This window comes from Lampetra fluviatilis, chromosome 2 (genome assembly GCF_964198595.1).
Source record: "Lampetra fluviatilis chromosome 2, kcLamFluv1.1, whole genome shotgun sequence".
Taxonomy (NCBI): Eukaryota; Metazoa; Chordata; class Hyperoartia; order Petromyzontiformes; family Petromyzontidae; genus Lampetra; species Lampetra fluviatilis.
The window spans coordinates 2,427,873-2,445,906 of NC_136276.1; the positions used below are offsets into that span (position 1 = coordinate 2,427,873).

At 48.6% G+C, this 18,034-nt stretch overlaps 1 protein-coding gene across 1 annotated transcript in view; it reads right to left on the reverse strand.

Moving 5' to 3' along the window:
* Window positions 1-12,530, reverse strand: part of CUBN (cubilin) — a 78,854-nt gene extending 66,324 nt beyond the window's left edge. Inside the window, exons 1-10 of the mRNA XM_078864850.1 lie at window positions 12,391-12,530; window positions 10,056-10,185; window positions 8,431-8,520; window positions 6,980-7,018; window positions 6,535-6,636; window positions 5,236-5,339; window positions 3,762-3,888; window positions 2,774-2,948; window positions 1,213-1,344; window positions 646-741 (exon numbers count right to left, since the gene is read on the reverse strand). Of these exons, the coding sequence (XP_078720976.1) occupies window positions 646-741; window positions 1,213-1,344; window positions 2,774-2,948; window positions 3,762-3,888; window positions 5,236-5,339; window positions 6,535-6,636; window positions 6,980-7,018; window positions 8,431-8,520; window positions 10,056-10,185; window positions 12,391-12,530 (1,135 nt within the window). The remainder of the gene's footprint in view (window positions 1-645; window positions 742-1,212; window positions 1,345-2,773; window positions 2,949-3,761; window positions 3,889-5,235; window positions 5,340-6,534; window positions 6,637-6,979; window positions 7,019-8,430; window positions 8,521-10,055; window positions 10,186-12,390) is intronic.
* Between the last annotated feature and the right edge of the window lie 5,504 nt (window positions 12,531-18,034).

Genomic DNA, 18,034 nt, shown 5'->3' on the forward strand with positions numbered 1-18,034 from the left:
GAGCGCTTTAATGAGAGCCGCTTTTTGTTAATCGCCGGACTTTTGGTGTTTGATTGAAAGTAAAGCGATCCGCTCGAGTGCTCGCACTCTGTCGCCGGAATGAATCGGGCATCGATCCCTCGATTGGCGTCGACTCTTTAGGCACGCGAGAACTGCGTCAAATTGCACGCGGAAGAATCAATGCGTTGTTTAGTCGTACGCGTTGTGCTTAATGGGTTCACGTCGTCCCCGCGGCCGATCGATTCCGGAACGAAATCGAAAAAAAACGCGATCTTGTTTAACGACAATCAATCGCACTCCGGTGGGCGCGATGATCCACCAATCGCTGCTACGGAAGGCGCCAGACCACAGGCGCAACCAATCGCACGCGGCTCAAAGTGCACTTGAGAATCCTGCGTTATTTTTTTAAATGGCCTTTGCAGCTTAATCACGTGCGCTTCTTGGCTTAATTTCAGTGCCAGCGCACGCTTGCGACCGCTTCAGACTCAAGGTTCCCCCGCGGCCGCTTGTAATTCAAGTGTGCGGGACATCTTCAGACGCCGTCGAGTCGCCTGCGGCGAGACAGCTCGACGGGAGAAACGATGAACGAACTCAGAAGACCGCGCGTCTCCTCCCCGTCGCCTCGCGCCGGCGAGAGCGGCTCACCTGGCACGGCGGTGCAGGTGGCGAGCGAGTGGCAGCCGCCGTTGTTGATGGAGCACACCTCCACGGCCGTGCACGTCCTCCCGTCGCCCTCGTAGCCTGCGCCCCCGCGCGAGCGCGCACACACACGCGCACACACACACGCGCACACACACACACGCGGCCGCTCCGTCGCATTATGCCGCACGCACCCCGAGAAAACGCTGCCCCCAGCTGTCTTGCGCTCCCATTGCGACCGTTTAAATCGTCGTAATTAAATATCGATTAACGCGAAGTGGCTTTGTGTGCGCGAGCGGTGGTTTTCGGCAACTCGGTTTGAATTCCTCGCCACGGCTAACACCAGTTGCACCTCCTCTAAGTTGGCTCAGCCTTCAATGACATTTCGGCAAGGTGTGCAAATAGACGCACTTGGGACACAAAGGCTGCCGGGTGCTGTTTGCGGCCACGCCAATTATTGCGTATTATGCCACCCTGAGTACGTACAATAGTCGGCGATGGCACTTTTCGCCAGCAGTTCGCGAGACTCTATTGTGTGTGCGTGTGTGTGTTGCCGCTGTGGTGTGTACCTACCGGAGGGGCAGGGCCCACAGTGGTACGAGCCCATGGTGTTGAGACACTGCACGGGCGGCACAGTGGAGCACCCCCCGTTTCCCATCGCGCACTCATTCACATCCGTGCAGCTGTAGCCGTTTCCCTGCCAGCCTGCATCCTCGCAATACGAGGCAAATGACCGTCACGTTGCAAACAAATCAACACACATGCCAACGATGGCACCCTAACGACTTTTTATCGTGTTCCCATTTTTATTCTAATTGTGCCGTGGGCGTCGTGTGGTGAGATGGAGAGTCCCGTTGGGAAGGATCGCAGAGCAGCAGCGCGCTCACTGCCGCGGCGGTGAGATGTTAACTACCTCGCCTGGTATACAGGAGGCCGTGGGTTTGATCTCAACTCTGATGCCTGCTGCTGTATATTTGCAGTTTGCATGTTCTCCCCGTGGTCGCGTGGATTTTTCCGCGGGTTCTCCGTTTTTTCCCCTGGAGTCTTTGGATGCTATTAATGTCTACGTTGAGCTGTCATTTGTGGCCAGCTTGCTTTTGAAAAAGAGCTCTATAGCTCAGTGGGCCTTACCTGGTAAAATAAACAAAAGGTTTTGTTTAGCTTCAGTGCGAAGTAAATATCTCGGAATAACATGGGAACAAATGTTCCTTGCCTCTCATCAACACAAGAGGGGGCTCCCTGTGTCACTGGGCCTGCTGCAGTGAATTGATAAATTACTGTTTTGTGTAACCTGTTGGGATCTGTCGGGATGTACTTTTGTATGAAAGTCTAAATATCTATGTTTTTACTGAGTAAAACATATATAGAGTGCTGTGTGAATGACTCCGTCTCATCACAATATAAATATCCGGGAGAGGTGCAGGCCGAAATGTTTAAGAACGCTGTGCGGTGTTGATGATTGATGTTGCTATAATTGTAATTTCACCCTTGCAAATTAATGAATTAAGCACTTCATTTGCAACCATAAAGTAGTAACCTACTAAGATGTGTCTATCCTCATCATAGTTTAATACTGTAACGCATTGTATTGTCCTACGAGGTACAGTGGGGGTGGTTGGGTAGCGCTACGCTCCTCTACGAACCTGGCGACCCGGGTTCGATTCTCGCTCACGGCCAACACCAGTAACGATTATCTGAACCGGTCCTGGGCCTCCCCTAGGTCTACTCAGCCTCAAATTATTACCTGGTGTGGTGTGTAAACATCGCCACTGGGGACACAAAGACGATCGGGCGTGGTGTTGGCCACCCACTCCCTCGTGTACCGTTCCGGCCTTCATAGGTGCTCGCTAACAGCGCTTGCCCCTACAGTCTGTTAAGGCTATACGGGGGGATCTTTATCTGTGTGTGTGTCAGAACCTCAACGTGCACCTAGCCTGGCACAAGCGCCGAGGCGACGTCACCGCCACTTAGTGGGCGAACGACGTTTGTTGTTGTTGGTGTGTTGTTGTTGTTGGTGTGTTGTTGTTGTTGCTGGTGTGTTGTTGCTGGTGTGTTGTTGTTGCTGGTGTGTTGTTGTTGCTGGTGTGTTGTTGTTATTGCTGGTGTGTGTATGCGCCAGGGTTTTGTCGCACACCGCTGGGGCAGGCGCCGCAGTAGTAGGAGCCCACGGTGTTGAAGCAGCTGACGGGAGGGTTGGCGGAGCAGGGCGGGATGGGCTGCGCGCACTCGTCCAGGTCGGCGCTGCACGCGGGACTCCCCCCCGCGCCGGGCTGCGTGTAGCCGCCCTCGCAGATGCACTCGAACCGGGGCTGGGGTGGGGGGGGTCGCCAGGGGTTGGTGGGGGACGTGGAGAGGGGGGAGGTAAGAGGCGCGTGAACAGAGCCGGAGCGGTTTGGGGGGCGGCGGGGGGGGGCAAGTCCGACCTTGCCGCTCACAGCTCTTGCCCCAAACAGTCTGTTAAGGCTAGACGGGGGATCTTTGTCTGTGTACGGTCAGCGAGCTGCGCGGGGGACCTGGCGACCCGATTTGGGTTCCCCGACGCGAGTGACGAATATTTGAAGCGGTACCTGGGCCTCCCCTAGGTCGACTCAGCCTTAAAAGAGTAACCGGTGCGGTGTGTAAACATCGCCACTGGGGAGACAAATGCGGCCGGGCGTGGTGTCGGCCACCCACCCATGCGCCGTGCCGGCTTTTATAGGCGCTCGCTAACAGCACTTGCCCCTACAGCCTATTATAGGGTACACGGGGGGATCTTCGTCTGTGTGAGTGTGTGTGTCTGTGTGTGTGAGTCTGAGTATGTGTGTGTGTGAGTCTGTGTGCGAGTCTGTGCGTGTGTGAGTCTGAGTCTGTGCGTGTGTGTGTATGTGTGTGTGCGTCTGCGTGTGTGTGAGTCTGTGTGTGTGTGGGTGAGTCTGTGCGTGTGTGAGTCTGTGTCTGTGTGTGAGTCTGTGTCTGTGTGTGAGTCTGTGTGTGAGTCTGTGTGTGAGTCTGAGTCTGTGCGTGTGTGAGTCTGTGCGTGTGTGAGTCTGTATGTGTGTGTCCGTGTAGCACAAGCGTCGTGGTGACGTCCCCGCCACTTAGTGGAAAATGGCGGTTGTTGTTGCGTGTGTCCGTGTGGCTACCTCATTGGGGTTGATCCTGACGCCATCTACACACACGCCGTGCACACACAGCGCCTGCGAGCCGGCCTGGCAGTCGTCGAACTTGGTGACGCAGTGAGGACCCGTGAACTCGGGCATGCAGGAACAGCTGCGGTGATGGTTCCAGGTGAGGTGAGTGTAGAGCAAGGGGGGGTGGGGTGAGTGTAGAGCAAGGGGGGGTGGGGTGAGTGTAGAGCAAGGGGGGTGGGGTGAGTGTAGAGCAAGGGGGGGTGGGGTGAGTGTAGAGCAAGGGGGGGTGGGGTGAGTGTAGAGCAAGGGGGGTGGGGTGAGTGTAGAGCAAGGGGGGGTGGGGTGAGTGTAGAGCAAGGGGGGGTGGGGTGAGTGTAGAGCAAGGGGGGGTGGGGTGAGTGTAGAGCAAGGGGGGGTGGGGTGAGTGTCGAGCAAGGGGGGGTGGGGTGAGTGTAGAGCAAGGGGGGGGGTGGGGTGAGTGTAGAGCAAGGGGGGGTGGGGTGAGTGTAGAGCAAGGGGGGGGGTGGGGTGAGTGTCGAGCAAGGGGGGGGGGGTGAGTGTAGAGCAAGGGGGGGTGGGGTGAGTGGAGAGCAAGGGGGGGTGGGGTGAGTGTAGAGCAAGGGGGGGGGGTGGGGTGAGTGTAGAGCAAGGGGGGGTGGGGTGAGTGTAGAGCAAGGGGGGGGGGTGGGGTGAGTGTCGAGCAAGGGGGGGGGTGAGTGTAGAGCAAGGGGGGGTGGGGTGAGTGGAGAGCAAGGGGGGGTGGGGTGAGTGTAGAGCAGGTTTAGGTTTGAACGCACACCACGAAGCAGTGATGGGCTTTAGAGCAGACAATGGGTAGTGGGGGTGTTACCTCTCGACTCGTGGCAGGGGTTATTCTTAATCTGAATAGAAATATATATTTTTCAGAATCTGCATATTTGTTTTTACTGGAGGAATCCGATCAGCGATGAAGCTCTCTTTTTGACAGATGTCCAGTAGTTTTCAACATGGCGTTTGCTTATGTGCTTAAGCAACTCATAATGACCTCACATATCAAATATTCAAAGGGCACTCCCAGTGGCAGCTGATCCCTGTGTGGCACAAGGTAACTCAGCACTGACATTAGTCTGCCAATAGTTTGGTGAAGAATTTTACGCGTAATCCAAATCCATTCATTTTCGGTTGCATTTTGAAACCTGATAAATTTGGACCACCACGCCGTTGCGCAATGGCTCACTGGTTTTAAATCACGTCAAGGGATGTCTAACATCTTCAATCAAGCGGATGGCGTGTATTTGTGGTGAGCACACCCGCAGTATTAACCAGGGCGGCCTGCCGTATTCGAACCCGCGAACGTCTGCAACAAACGGCATCACCCCGATTGCACTCCAATCGTACCACGAATCTCTCTGCACTGCCATCCATTCGTCTGCCTCGGTTTGGAGGAGATACGAGCCCCGGAGAGGCTGCGAGGCACGGATTATAATCGAGTGGCGTGAGACATCACCTGTAGGTCCCGGGGGTGTTGTGACAGGTGCCTCCGTTCTGACACCCCATGGGCGTGCCGGCGTAGATCTGACACTCGTTCACGTCCTCATTGCACCGCGTGCCCTGCGGCGTGAACGCAATTGGTAAGCGCCTTCACAGCCTGCTTATACCATCGCATGTATACATATATTCGATGTACATTGAACTTCTTTTGCACCGTACGTAGCCAGCCGTGCTAATCGGAAGTGTGGGGAAAGGACAACAAACTAGACACGAAAAGCGGTTCTAAAGAGATGAATTTTCTATCTGGATTTAAAAGTGCGTAGCTCCAGTGGCTTCTCTAATATCGGAAGGAAGAGCGTTCCAGACGGCCGCAGAAATGCATCGCAGGAAGTGGTCGGTCGTTCGCGAGAAGCTCTCTGGCTGGAATGTGAACATGACAGCATGGTTCTGGGCAGAGCCAGAAGCATCGCCATCATTATTAGCGTTTTTGTCGTTTTTGAGAAAATATCTTCATTTGTAATAACAAGTCTCCCTTGAAAATGGAAGAAATGTGCGACTGAGCCACCACTTACAGCGATGTTAATAATTACAATTAAAGTGTAACGTAGTTCCTGTTTGTATTATTAATAATTAATTACATCGTCTCCACGCTCTCTGTGCAACTTACGTATATGATACACACCATTATAGAGTATCTCTCTCAACTCAATTGAGCAATGGGTTATTTCTCATCTCGATGGGTGGCCATAAGCCAATTGTGGTAATTCCACATTAATATGGCAGGGCCCAATAGACTGTATCTAGAAAACAACCACTGTTGACATTGCACCAATTGATATTAATTTTATAAACCCGAGGCAGTGTCGACTCGTGACTCGCATTTGAACTTGTTTACTTATAAGTGAAGCGCTGTAACCAAGTTCCACCAGCCCTTACCCAATCACATACACGCGTGTAACATGGCACGTTTGGCGCAACGGATTGTGGCCCTCATTAAAAAAAAAAACTAAAATTCGCTGGGCTGTCAGGTGACCAGCAGATGGCACTGCCGCAAAACGGGTTCATGAACCCAAATGTGCGGACCTTTGAGTGTAATCCTCTCGTACGCATGGTGCGGTTTTTCCACATACTCTTATTTTGAATCTAGCAGGAAGCCACTCTTTAAAAAAACTAAACCCAAACAGTCGCAATGCAGGACCTTCCTGAAAGAGAGTGTGGATTGACTAAAAAGTCCATCATCATTGTCACTCCTAAATCACACAGTGTCGCGATATCGCGTGCGCTCGATAGCCAAGCGAGCACTCCACGATCCCACCTTCCAGTTGCTGGGGCACACGCAGTAGAAGGACTTGTACAGGTTGACGCAGTGCGCCCCGTTCAAGCAGGGGCTGGAGGCGCACGCCGTGAGGCCCATGTCCTGCGGGGTTGAGTGGGGCGCGTGGGGCACAGCGCAGGGTGAGGGACTCGTGCCACGGGCGACTAGCCCATTGGCCAGAGCGGATATTGGGCAATCGTCGTGGAGGATTCGTTTGTGCGGCTAATATGATGACCTCAAATCGATTCAAACGGTTAACACGTAATAATTCACCGTTAATGGCCACACCTAGGCCACCTATTGCGGTACTGGAGAAGTGAAATACTTGGTCTGAGCTCATGAAGCAGAGTAACATCAGTTAAACTCTAACACCATTCTGCAATCGGCAGCCAGGGTGGATCACCCACGTGCCAGGTCTCCGACGAGCGAGGGACTGAACTCTCACCTGCTCAATCGTGGTCACCTTGCCATCCAGGGTTTGTATCTGTGGGTTAAAGACAGAGAGGAGAAGGTTGCTGCTGGATACGACCACATTTGCCAATGTGATTTGTAACTTTTATTCGTACCCGTGAGTCAATAGTTAAATTTGAACGCGTGTTGTCTTGGTGTGATCTGCGACTGTTTTTGTTGTTGTTGATTTGCTGCCTTGCCCAAGCTTGCATTTAGTGTTGAAAAATCTACGTGAATTGATGTACTTATGCAATGGGAACTTATAAAATAATGTAAGTTTATGTATTCATTCATCGTGATTTGATAACTTTTTCTATATTTTGCACTCATAGGGTTTTTTGTAATGTTTGTTGAAATTTTCTGACCCGCCCCTATTGAACATATGTGAATAAGAGCTTCATAGCTCATCGGATTTTTCCAGGACAAATGAAGATTCTGATTCTGTTGTGTTATTTGTGTGCCTTCTCTGTGATATCTTTCAGCTGTGTTCACCTTGATATGAATGCGTTTGGTTAGATCAATGGGCAAATATGTATTCAGTCAAATGTATTATTTAACACGTAGGATTTGGTGACCAATATCATCCATAATACAGGTTTTTTTGGGTTAGATTGCGTAAATATTAAAATGTGTCGTTAAACCCGTCACCACCCGACACAGCCAATTAGTAAGGTTTGTCACGCAAACAGAACGTGCCAATTCAATACTAGCACAGCAGACCGGTGTGTTGGAGAGCAAAGCCACAACATTTACAATCAGTGTACAATCTGGTACTCAGACTGCAAATGTTCTGTTTACGTGACGAACCTTACAAATTGGCTGCGTCGTGTGGTGGCGGGTTTAACGACACTTTTGTATATATACGCGATCTCACCCAAAGAAAACTGATTAACAATTTATTATTGTTTACCTACGGTACTTTAATATTTCCTGCTATCAGATGAACACGTATTTTTCAATTCTGCTAACGTTATACGTGTCACAATAATTGAGGATCAATCCCATCGTGAATTTGGTATTATTGTATTGAAGAATAAAGATGATTACAACTCATAACATTCAAATATTATTAAACGTAACCAAATACATTCGAAAATATAAATCGTACACACACAGATCGTGTGGTGCTCCTATTTACAGCTCTGAGCCAGTGAAGTAAATTCCACACTCCTCTGGTGTGCATGAATCTATCCATGAGGTAATCACTGTTGACTTAAATTTTGTTTTTTACCAATTCATCAGGGACGAAGGTCTAAGTTGACCCCCAAATCTAGATTAAGATGTGAACTCGAATGTAAATTTAAGCATCGTGATCACTCCGTCGCCAGGGTCGGATGTAACCGAATACACCGGGGCAACGTGATCGCTGTTAATGATTGACGTGTGTGCCACGTGCTCCGTCGGTGGTCACGTGTGGGCGCGTGGCTCCCTCTCTCTCTCACTCACCTTGACGTCCAGCTGGTGGATCGCTGCCGTCACATTAACTCCCGTCGCTCCGGCCTTCAGGTCGACGATGTCTTTCTGGTTGGTCCGCACCTGCCAGAACGGGCGACGAGGAGTGGGGAGATGCGTCACTGAAGGCGCCACGGTGGTGAGATGTTGACTGCCTCGCCTATATACAGGAGGTCGTGTGTTCAATCCCAAACCTGGCGCTTGATATATATTTGGAGTTTGCGTGTTCGCGTGGATTTTTCTCCGGGCACCTCCGGTTTTTCACCCCACATTTAGAATCGAGGTGCGTTTAGAGTATATGGCTGCTCTAATTGGCCACGTGAATAGCCACTTCGTTGAGCTATCATTTGTGGCCAGGTCGCTTCTGGGAAAAAAGCTATATAACTCGATATAAGTGGGAGTTATTACCGAGTAAAAAAAAATAAAGGTTTTAGTTTCGTTTAGTGTGTCCTATTGCGGCTGCTTTAAAGTAAACATTCCATCGAGATATCCTTCTCTCTTGCTGCCTGTATTTTGCATGGTCAGCGAGACGGGGGATTGAGAGGACCGAGAACACTGCGGGAAGCAAGGAGGGCATGCGGGGTCCCCGCGGTGTTCGTCGTGACCTTTCATCTAAAACATCTGGCGAGCCTGAAATAAAATGTTTAACATGCTCACCATCTGCTGATGAGACTCCGAAAGTCAAAACCCACCCATGATGAAATTTCTGAACTTAAAAGCTATAGGGTCCTTAAGGCCGATAGACTAAATTTGTATTTTATTTCATACACGGTGGAACAGATGCTCGTCTGTTTATGTACTCTATACACAGTATAGGTGTACAGTATATATTCTATGTGCCAACATTGTACACACATTTATTTGTAACACAATTGTCAATGTAGATGTGATTACGGGTTGCCACGTGGGTTTAAGGCAGCTGTCCCACCACCGTGGTTTGAATCTCAGCTCAATCATGAGCGGCTCCGATCTGCGTAGCGCGCGGATTCTATAATATTGATGGCGAGTGGCATGACAAAAGAACTCGTTGAGCATGAAGCTCATTATTTCCCCATGGCTTCGCGAGGTCTACCGGCTTCCCTGAGTCGCTCCGCATTACGCCCACACGGCGCGCGGCTGATGAAACCTCGCTCTGGTTTGCGTTGCACGTGACCCCTTCAGCATACGGGATTTGCACGGAGTGAATGCCCGCGCGATGCGCCCCGATCTTGTCAAATCTCAGAAGCCACGCGGGGGATCAACAAGCATGGTGCTCGGCTGGGCGACCACCACGCACGATCAGGTTGCCATAGGGGCTGCGGGTACACGTGGCCGGCGACAGTGGGCAGTGCAGAAGCATCACTTGCTGTACCGTACTTCTATGCTCTGTGGCATCTACCTTCACCAACTTGCACTGACCAACGTAATGGTCCTTCCCCCGCACCTCCGATTAGCACGGTTGGCTACGTACGGCGCGAAAGAAGTTCCGCATACGTGCAAACAACCGCCGACACTATGTCGTTAGGCCTTCATCCAGCAGTGTATTGACAAGCTGCTGAGGGCAAGGGCCCCCAAAAAACCCTGCGCCCTTCCCCACCCCAACCGCTGAGCCCAGCCCTTGACCCAAGTCGCGTCGTCACCTGAGCCAGAGACTCGGAGAGGCTGATATCCCCGATCCGCACTTCTCCTCCGGTCCCCGTACGGAACTCGATGGCTTTGCCATTTCCCGTGTGGAACACGAGCTGCCCACTCTCCGTCGAGACGCGAGGCCTACGCATTGCACGTTCATCATCGTCAGCATCGCCATCATCATCATCACTGGCATCATCCTACAACACCGTCAGAAGCAGTATAATCGTCAGGTTTCATCAGCATCAGCCGGATCAGCATTGCGTCATCTACACCATCATTTGAATCATCGTCATCATCATCATCAGCAGTAGCAACAGAAGCTGCATCACCAGCATCTTAATCATCATATGTACCACTAGTATCTGCATTATTACAATTATCGCCTTCAAGACCACTATTTTCATTCACACGGACATAATTTAAACCACTGTCACTGGAATTCATGTTCATTTCTGGCATCGCCATTCCTAATATCATCATCATCATGCTCATTGCCATTTACACTACTATCATCAAAATTATCATGATCATCACTAGCATCACAACCATCATCAATGGTATTAGCACCATCACCACCATCACTAACGTAATCATCAATTTCATCACCACCACAATGTTGATTGCCACCATCAATATTATGCCGTAACTATATCCACGATCAGCACCATCATCAATGGTATTACTCCATCATTGTCAACGTTATAATTACCATCATCATCAATATCACCTCAATAATGATTACGATTATCCAAGCTTCCTCGTCCAATTCACAATTTTCATTTCCACCATCAACAGCGGACATCATCGCCAGCATTGCAACCTCCATCACTGCAGTTATCACTGCTATCGTTATTTCCGCTGTCATCGCCATTTTCACTGCTGTAACCATCACCGTGACTCCTGTAATAATCATTATCGTAGTTGATGTTTGTTTAAATACCGAGCACAATGCATCTGTTGCCACTGGGGCTATCAGCTGATCCTGACGTTGACATATTGACCCGTTCCAGTCTAGCTATGACCTGTTATTCTTATCCGCGCCGACTACGGTATTGCGAATAACATTTGATTTGTTTTAGTTTGCAGACTTGTTTTGTTTATTCTGCCGGCCAGAATGTTTAACCCAATTATTTTCACCAGGCGCTGCTCCTGGATATCCTTGATAAATCTTGATACGGGCTCTCCTTGATCCACCAGAAGTCGACAACACAATAATATACAACCCCACAAATCACTAAATGTGCAAAATGAACTCTAGAATGTAGACATAAAACAAAGCACCGCGAAGATACTGACTGTCTCCCTGCTCAAATGAGACGTCAGGAGGCGTTCACTTGCATCTGCCACTCTGAGCCAGTGAGGAGAATTCTATCTACGTGACTTCACCGAAAGTCACGTAGAATATGAGAATTCCGCATTCCCATGGCGGAGGACAACGATGACTGTTGACTTCCCACAATGCAGTGCCTGTTTTATCGGTATCAGAAAGGAAACTCACATTTGTTCTATACTGAGTCAATTGCTCTGACTTAGTGAAGAAGCAAATGAAGCCTTCTTATCAGCTACTTCCACTTACACTATCACGGTACATGCAAATAATTGAGTAGTCACGAATCTCTTATTTTCAAGTTATGTAAATTATTAATGACATGCTGATGTTCACTGAGGATGATCAAACAAATTGGACAACGGAAGCAGTACGATCAACCAGAGCAAACGAAGCAAGCGGCTCATCGATACAATAATATCCTGAATCTAATAATGTCAACATAATCTAATGATGTCAAAATAATCGAACAATGTCAAAATAATCTAATAATGTCAAAATAAATATTCGAATTCGTCGAGTCCGCTGTGTCGGGGGTGAATCATGTCACGGCTAATGTATTGCACATGACACAATAATGTTCACAGTTTATACATCACAGCACTATCGAATACAATTTAGATTCATAGGCGTTCAAAATGCGCCTGCATCTCAAGACGATTTGCGCATAGGTTCGAGGAAGTGTTGCTTTATGATTGGAAATACGAGAGAGCCTATTCAACAGCGGAGATAGCAACATCTGCAACGTACGGCGCGAAAGAAGTTCAACAGGCATACAAGTGCGTATGAAGACATTTCGTCGACAGAGAGAGAGTCGTATGCAGAAATGAAGAGGAAAGAATAATTGAGAGGCTGGACGTGAAGAGAGGGAGAGTCTCAGCAGCGCAGAGGGCCACAGAGAGAGAGAAAGACTCCAGGCGACGCAGCAGCAGCAGCTGTAGCAGCGATAGCGCAAGCACTGAGCACGTTCATCTCCCCTCCACCCCCCTCGTTGTAACATCAGCTGTTGCCCTCACTGGTCGCTGGAGATGTCTCTCCTCTGCCGACTCTTCTTTGCCGATGTGGTCCCTTGAGCCAGGGCCGCGCACAGCAGTAGGAGGACGCACAGAGAGGCCCGGAGCCCCAGGGGGCCGCCACAGCCTCCTGCTCTCGCCATAGTGTGCAACGACAGGGCAGGTTTCCAATCACGGGCTATTTATTAGATTTTGGTAGAAGCAACCTTTGTATCCCACCTTGTTCATACCCCCCACCATCCCTGCCAGCGCCACGAGTTCAACCCCCCTAGCAAAAGTATAATGGTTGAGTTAAACATAAGACGAGGGGGGGAGGGGGTTATCAATTCGTTTCTGTCTTCCTCCACCCACATGCCCGCTCCTCCCCGACTTCACGAGGGCTTTGGTGGCCTCTCGTTTCTCTCCTGTCACCGCTGCCGCCTTCACCAACTCCGCTGACTCGGTAGCGCTAAAGGTCACGGGGGTGCACAACGTGGCACGTGTCCAACGTTCTGGCACGCGCCGTCCGTAAACGCCGGGGCGGGCTCTGATCTGTAATCTCCTTTCAATATTCCACCACGTTACTACCACCTTTACGGCTCTTACAAGATGACACCGGTCACGTACACACATCATGCGCCACGGGCGCGATTTATCCCCCCTTTTGGGCCGTCACTCTTCTTGTTTTACGACGCTGGAGTTACGTGGCAGCGGGAAATTAAATATTGGTTAGCACATTGGCGGACAATAATTTACAATGAGATGTGTGATTAACGGAGGCAGCCCGTGGCCGGGAACCTTTGACACCAGCGGCTGTGTGAACTATCTGCGGCTCGCTCTTCAAGACTAAAGCCCTGACTGCCACGCACAAGCCTCGTCTTTAAAAGAACCAAATGCATTCGGCCCAAGCCGATTACTACGTTAAACTCCTCTGTAAAATATTACTGGAGTCTCAACTGGATTGAATATCAGTCGTAGCTGTGTGCGTGTCTGCTGCGAGGAGCGGTGGTAGAGTGGTTAGCGCACTGCTCTACGAACGTAAGAGACCAGAGGTCGTTTCTCACGGCCTTCATCAGTGACGATTACTTATCTGAACCGACCTTGGATCCACCTAGGTTGACTCAGCCTCCAATGAGTATCTGGTGCGTTGTATAAACCTCAACACTGGGGAGACAAAGGCGGTTGTGCGTTGTTCTGGCCACCCACCCCCTCGTGTGCCATTCCTGCCGTCATATGTGCTCGCTAACAGCACTTGCCCCTATAGTCTGTTATAGGTTATACGGGGAACTTTGTTATGCAAGCTTCACTGGGCGCTGTCCGTGGTCCTGACTGTGATGATTCAAGTTGTACTCATTGTAGCTCTGTCATTGAAAATTAAAAGAGTTTGTGTTGTATACCAACAGTGATGCTTTACAGTCATTGGTCAACCCACTGCTGGGTTAATGTCGTTTATGATAATAAAATAAACACGTCATTTAGAAAGTATGCAGGACAGATACGAAATCGTATGTCCTTCCAAAAAAGGTATCCTGTACTCGAACAGGATTAATTAAACACGAATATGAATGAATGCGTTGAGGATGCACCCAAGAAGTTTGACGTTGAAATAAGCCACACGTGATCAATGGCGTCTTACTATATCGACAGTCATGATAAGTAGGCAACTGTAAAATTAAAATATTATTCTCTACATTCACTGAAGCTAGTCGAGGCAACAAGTACGTTGTGGAAAATGGAAGAGTTACTCATGAACATAACGATTTTGGTTTAAATAAGTTGAGTTTTTTTCATATTCTTTATTGAAACGTAATGTATGAAATTTTAAATCCATGGAGTGTTTTGGCTTGACAATGGTAAAGATGCATACGATGACGCTTCTCAGAGCAGAATCACATTAATCGGCCACGTTAAGGCAGACAATGGTAGTAGGCCTTAGAATAATTTCGAGTTTTAACCGCCCCTCCCCCCCCCCCCGTTTAACAATCTTTATAAATGTAACAATCTTCCATTGGTCATATGCTTAAGTACGTTCATGCGCATGCTCACGGATACAATCTACTACACAAATCACTCTGATCTTGCAGCTACACACCCAAACGGTGTCTCCCAGGTTGCCAGTCACAAGTTTGAAGCTGATAATAGATTTCCCCTTTTTTTCTGGCAACAAAACAGGTGTTAAGATCTTAAAACAACAAAGTGAAACCTTTAACAAGGAATCATGTCTGCATTAACCACAATGCTTTTAGTCAGAATGCAGACAAAAACATACTCTGATAATATATGCATTGTCCTGCATATATTAGGACTGACTTGCCAACATTAGCTAGTTGTAATAATTAAAAGCATTTTTTTTTAACAATGTACAGGACAATATACATAAAATCGCAATTGATATTTGAACAGATGAAACACTATTCCTGGTTATACATTTAAACTTCCGCTAATTGTTGATAATAAAAAAAATACTATTACTTGATGGAAACGTTCACACTTCCTGAGTTAAACCGGAGAGGGTCTGCTTTGTTGGCAGGCAGTTCTCATCTCTCCATCACAGCTACATTTTATCGTATTACTGCACCAGCAATTATTGGGCCCACGCATCCGAATGTTCCATGCGTTCAGAACAAAATGCGCAACACCCAGCCAACGGACTTCTCTCCCTGTGCGTGTTGGAGGTGGCCAGGATGGGGATTGCAGTGAGTCGATTAGACTTCAAATTCAGGTCACGGGGTTTTCGGGTTGTTACGTTCAGTTATAGATTAGCGCAGGTACTTAGAGTTAATATGTAGGCCCAGTTCTGTTTTGAAATATGGTGGTAATTGTGGAGCTATATATATCTCCATGTGAATATGTGTGTCTGTTCAAAATGTTTAGCGTACTTCCCGACATGCAACAAACTGGAAATTTGCCATGTGGGAACTTTCCAGACTGTACACCATGCAAAAATGATACAAATACACTTTTTTTTGGGGGGGGGGCTCAATAATGCATATATTTTTTGCACGGCAAGTGAGCTGTGACGTCAGATCTGTCACGTGACCCGCGCATGTGGAAGCGTAACGCATTGTAGCGCAGTGGTTACCGCTCGTCTTTGTATTTTAAAAAAAACCTTAAAGTCGATGCCCAGTCATGGCTCACATCAGTGGTGTGCGACACCTCAACCAATCCGACCCACATTCGCAAACCACAGTGGCCAGTGTGGTGAGGTTTGGTCAAACAACCCCGATGACTGACTTGAGATACAGAGGCCCTCGTCCGGTAGTGTGACGACAAATGGCTGTAGATTACACCACGTGTTGTAGTGACACCACACGTATTGTGTAATTGACACAAATCTAGACACAACGCGAAGTGCAATGATTAATTCACTGTGTAACACAATTTTTGTCCCTGGGTACTAAGTGTTATTATTTTATTTCTTATGCCTAAAAAGTATAGAAAATGGCTATTATTCTCCACAAACGTTGCTTTTGTGACCAGGACTTTAGGTGAACGAAAGACACAAAAGCACACCACGTTTTCTCTTTGAAAATATGTACATTTTAAAAAATATATCACTGTCCTGGTCACAAAAGCAAAGTTTGTGGGGAATAATAGCCATTTTGTGTACTTTTGAGGCATAAGCGATTAGAAAATAACACTTAGTACAAAGGAACAAAAAATGGTTACACAGTGTTATTGGGTTAATTATTCATTAAACCTAGGCGAGAGCCCAAATCAACTAACATGGGTTATTTTTTCCCCCAAAGACAAACCTGGGTCAGAAGTAAGGCCAGTGAGATCATCATCATCCATTGTCCATCCACAGCTGGATGAAGGCCTCAGTGCGCCATGTCCATACCTGTCAACCCCTTATTACAGACCAATTCAGACCTTAATGGTCATCCTGTGCCCCCCTTATAAATCTCAACGTTCGTCCTACAAAGTCCCATCACGTGGGACAACCACAAAGAAATAGACAAAAATAAATGTTGCCCGTATTGATACGGTTTTACGCCGTATGGACCTGAGAACTCAATTTCCCTGTACAAGAATACGGGCTAAACCGTATGGGTTGACAGCGTTGCCTGTTAAGCGTAGGGGTGGTTCGGCCGCACTGTCGTCATTCCGCCGTGTCTCACGGTTCCGCGATCCGACCATTCCAAAACAGCACCCCGACGATACAATCGCTCCATCTCCACGGGGGTTCCTCCTTTCCTGTTTTCTCCTTTCACCAGTCTGCCTATCGATTATGATCTCTTCTAGCGATGTGCCCTTTGCCGAGCCTACTTACATATCTTCGTAACAGTCAGTACGATGTCCCTAGCATGCCTTTGTTCTGCGATCTAAGTGCCAGTTTCTGTATCTCAGTAGAACTCCGAGCATGCATCGCTTTCGTGATTCTTCGTGTACTTTCCAGCTTTTGTTCCATTGCATTCATGAGCGTCCCATGCTTTGTGATCCATGTGTCACGGTGGGTAATACATACCTTTTGAAAACAAAGGCGTTGCTTCGTGCAAAGATAATACAGGACCCAAAGTGAAAACAACAAACAATACAAACCAATGAAGTAGAACACATTCTTAATCATGTACAAATTAAAAATGCGAACGTATTTTTGTGTTAAAGTATATAGCTTGAGTGACGAAGTGTGTCTGTACGGTTGCGATGGCCAACTGTATTCTGCGCGGCAATGATAACCGCGGCTCGCGCAACCTCAACTAAATCGCAGATCACACGGCTGTGCGGTTGTTTTCGCACTGGGCTTTGCTCGGAGCTTTTGTTGGGATTCTGAAACACAGGGGGCGTCTCAGCCAAGAGGTCAAGAAAATATCGTCTGCACCCGGGAGCCGACACGTGCGGGCACTGGGACTCTGCGTCAACATTTGTCTGCCAGCTCTGGGTCGTAACTCACGCAATAAAAAGCCGCCGTCGCTGCCCCTACCGAAGCTACTTCACCTGTGAAAACAAAAATAAAACAACATGCGATTGTTGTTGATGTTTTTAGTTGAGAAACTCACGCACGATGCCTTGAAATCGTTTTGTCTGCCATCTCGCTGGGAGGCTGCAGTAGGCGCGTGATTTAGCGGTAGTGGATGTGGTATCTCGGGCGCGAAACAATGTTGCCTGTGTGTACTTGTATACACATGTACAAGCGAGAATCCGTCCACGACCTCTTGCAATTGTGTTGCCCTTTCATCAGGCGACAAGCCCACTGCTCGCTGCCGAGGCAGCCACGTGGCGTCATTGGCGATGAACGGGGCGCTCCGTGTCCCTTCCAACGCCGCCCGTGCCGTGTTTGCAGCAGCTGAGCCTCGTTCATCGGCCGAGGATCGACATCTGTCGCTGACGACAACAACAACAACAAAAATTTTTGCGGGGCCGAAATGATTCCTGAGCGAATTCATGTTACATGAGGTCTATACATGAGGTCTAAACATGTGGTCTCTCCCGAGAATCTTTGTTCTGCAGCGTTCAGGGCAAGCGAAGGTGTGTAAGTAATAAACGGAGCGAGACAACTGAACGTCGCTTCGTGACTGTGGAAATGCCCGCTTCTAACAACACTCGCGCTGTTCCAACATTGCTCATGCTCTTCCGATTAAAAAAAATATAGCTTCCCTTTTTTAATGACATCTTAATCCGACAGCACACGTGGTCCGTCCCAACAAAACTCATCCCTGTTCAGACA